This window comes from Vigna unguiculata, chromosome 5 (genome assembly GCF_037176805.1).
Source record: "Vigna unguiculata cultivar grain cowpea cultivar isolate G323 ecotype 2 chromosome 5, ASM3717680v1, whole genome shotgun sequence".
Classification (NCBI taxonomy): Eukaryota; Viridiplantae; Streptophyta; class Magnoliopsida; order Fabales; family Fabaceae; genus Vigna; species Vigna unguiculata.
In genome coordinates, this window is record NC_140796.1 from 8,864,403 (window position 1) to 8,868,066 (window position 3,664).

At 26.3% G+C, this 3,664-nt stretch overlaps 1 protein-coding gene across 1 annotated transcript; it reads left to right on the plus strand.

Moving 5' to 3' along the window:
• Positions 1-2,099: 2,099 nt before the first annotated feature.
• Positions 2,100-3,130, plus strand: LOC146886036 (protein LURP-one-related 15-like). The gene is made up of 3 exons (XM_085672931.1): positions 2,100-2,331; positions 2,441-2,680; positions 2,785-3,130. The coding sequence occupies exons 1-3, from the start codon at positions 2,131-2,133 to the stop codon at positions 2,965-2,967; spliced, it is 624 nt and encodes a 207-aa protein (XP_085529057.1). The 5' UTR covers positions 2,100-2,130; the 3' UTR covers positions 2,968-3,130.
• Positions 3,131-3,664: the final 534 nt, after the last annotated feature.

The following is a 3,664-nucleotide window of genomic DNA, read 5'->3' on the forward strand; positions in this document are numbered from 1 at the left end:
CTTCGTACCCATACCCATACCCAGTCAATGCGAAAATTTTTTGTCAAAATGAGAATAGATTCAGACAATATTCATGAGACGAGTTTATTTGCCATCTCTATATACGACAGAGCTAATTACTTATGAGATAACACGTTCTCATTGATTTTTTTTTTTCTTATGTCCAGTGTCGATCATTCTAAACTACGTAAAAAGATTTCATTTTATTCCCAAAGTTTTGGAATAAGTGATCTCATCTACACAAGTAAAAGATATATCATTAACCTCAATGAATTTTTTAAAGTTGAACAGATGCAAAAAAATTAAAAATAAAATAAAAATCGGTAGACAACTTTACAATTTTTTTGCCAACTTTTCTAAGTAATTACTTTATCTTCTTTGTGGTACTTGTGAAGTAAACGAAATGTTTGTGCATTACTAAAAAAATTTATATTTTCTGTCAATTTTATTTTAAAAATTTTATCATAGAAAATACTTATAAATTTTTTTGTGAAAAAATATTTGCAAGAAATTACTACTAATTTTTTTATAAAAGATTTTGTATAAAACATTTTTTACAACAAATTTTTATAAAAAATTATTGCGAATTTTATAATTTTGTAGAAAATAATTATTCACGAAAGAATTACTTGTCTATTAAAATTAAAAAAAAAAAATTGGCAGAAAAAAAAATCTATTTTTATAAATTTTTTTAATAAATTTGTAAAAAGAAATGTTCTATTCGAAAATTTCTAGTCGTGACGGTTTGGACTACGTCAATAGTTTAGGCTTGCGGTTCTCTTTACTCACATTTTGTACGGTGAAATTTGTTTTTTCATTACACTGGAATATTATTTTAAGTATTTGATAAATGTATCTCATTAAAGGCCGTGTTTTATATTTTTATTATATTGCTGAAACTGTAATTGTGATTAATTTTGGAAATTCAAACACAAACAATTAATACTTGAATGTTTCATATTGATGGTTTTGAAAAGTTTTGAATAAAGTTTTAAAATTAATTAGTTTTATTTTATAACTGTAAACATATGATTTAGTTTTGTATCCATAAAAATAAAATATGTTTTATTTAGTTTTATAACTTTAAAAGATTTAAGATAATTCAGTTAGTATGAGTAAATATTATGTAATTTATATAGCTTTATAAGTGTAAGTATATTATTTAATTTTAAAAAAAATGTTTCTTTTGTTTTATAATTGATAATTAGATGATTTAAGATAATATGTATTTAGACTGAGTAAATATATATCATGTGATTTACATTATCAAACATGTTTATAATAAAATATAAGGATTATATATTTATTTTAATATTCTGAGTGACTAAATTTTTAGTTGATTATTGTTTAAAACTAGAAATTTTAAAAATTAGAAAATTATAGTCAAAGTTATAAATTTATCTGCAAGAATAAGTTATTTATAAATTGAAAAATCAAGAAACTCTGAAATCAAACCAAGGAAAACGTTTCAAATTGTTTAAAACATACTGACTAAAATTAGACTGTTTAAGTAAATATTTTAAATAACATAAAGTACAGTGTCTAAATTATTTAAATCGTTTAAACGTATTTTAGTTCAACTTTAGAGTATGAATACATTCAACTGATGTACTCTATTTTTCATACAATAATTTTATTTATATTTAATTTTATATTCATGTATATATAATGCTAACTTTAGTTTTTCTATGAGATTTAATACGAATAATTAAATGAATTATTCATGTCAAAATTAGAATATCTTATCCAACAAGTTGACAAATATATTTTATTTTTTAAAATGCACATACTAAGTCTAACCTTAATTTTCATAGAATTTCAATTTCAGTTTAAACCATCTATTTTATTCTATCCAAATGCATACTTAATTATTGCGGCAGTGCATATTTGATTATTTAGTCTTCTTTAAGATCACTTTTATTCAATAACTTGTTCAGTAATGCTGCCAAAATCTTGAATTAGTCGTACACACACACACACACATATATATATATATATATATATATATATATATATATATATATATATATATATATATTGTATTTGCAAATGGAAAACTTCAACCGTGTTGTTCTATATATTACGATATACAACAGATATACATGACATGAAGACACTTTGGTTCCATTAATGGCAGACAAAATCTCAGTGATCAATCCTTTATACTGTGTTCCTCAATCTGTCAGTATACAAATTAATACTGAAAAAGGAATCGCTTACAGTGAAAAGGATGATCGTCTCTTCTATATTGACGATACCTCTTTCTCACTTCGCGATCGTCGTGTCTTATACGATGATACACAAAAACCCATCGTCACTTTCTACAACAAGGTTTGGTTCCTCATGCATCTAACTATAATCATTCTCAAGTTAATTACTTTTAATAATTCCCACTCCTTAACTAACTATGTTGTTCTTAATCTTAATTTGTATGATGCAGATTATGAGCTTGCGTGAGCAATTCAAAGTTTTGAAGGGTGGAAGCAATGATTCATCTGATTTGCTATTCTCGGTGAAGGAAGTGAAGAAATCGTCGACGACCCCTTCTGGGATTACTAAATTGAACGTGTTCCTGGCAGGGAACAAAGAGGAGAAGAAAAGTGACTTTAGAGTGATAATTTATGGAAGTAAACACTCGTGCACTGTTTATGCCGGTGAATCTCCTACCGTTATAGCCAAAGTATGACTGATTACACTTATGTTAGATGCATGTTTTTTATAAGCAATAAAATTTAAAAATATTAGGCTAATAATAATATATGCATGTTTTTCTCTGTAATGTAGATGGAGAATAATGGTGGGCTCAATGTCTTGGTGTATCCGAACGTGGACTACGCATTCATAGTGGCACTGCTTATGATTGTTAAGGACATGTATTGTTCTAATGAGTCCAAGGATAGTGGACAAGGTAGCAATGCTGCCATAAAAATGATTTCAACATCTCTATCGCTTGATTCAGGCGACTAAAATAAATGTATTAAGATAATCAAAGTAGAATGAACAAATAAATTCAAGTCCTCCCTATAATGTATTTATATAGATGTCTGTTGTATTATGATGTATACGACTATTTCTATTATCTTGTATTATATCAATGATAGCAAAGTTACCTTATAATAGATTCAAAATATGTGGGACAAGTTTGTTTTTTACCTTATCTCTTGTAATAACAAAACCAATCACAAAATTTTGTAGGTAAAACAAAAAAAAAAATTCATGGGTAGGTAATTGAATACCGTTGGAAAAAAAACTTATATAGTCATATGTCAACAATTACACGGTATTGACATGTGAATATGTGAATAATGACTATATTATACTCTAATTTATAAATTAATTTATTCATTTAGTAATCGAGATTTTATAATTAATTTCAAAATTCTGTGTAACGTGTAGGTCGACGACACTTCTTCTCCTTTATTAACAATTATTTGAAAAGTACTGGGGACCTCACTTTTTGTATATCGTGTCTCTCTTTCTTGTAGACATCTTATAATTTGATTTAGTGTTTATGGTTCAATCTTACCTGTTTTTGGATCTCTGTCCCTTTTGAAAAACTTTCATTTTATAGAACCACTAAAGGAATGGATAAAAATAAACCCTAGTCCCAAAAGTCCACTCTTAAAATGGATTAGAGTCAGAGGAAGAGTGAGTTTCACCTCAC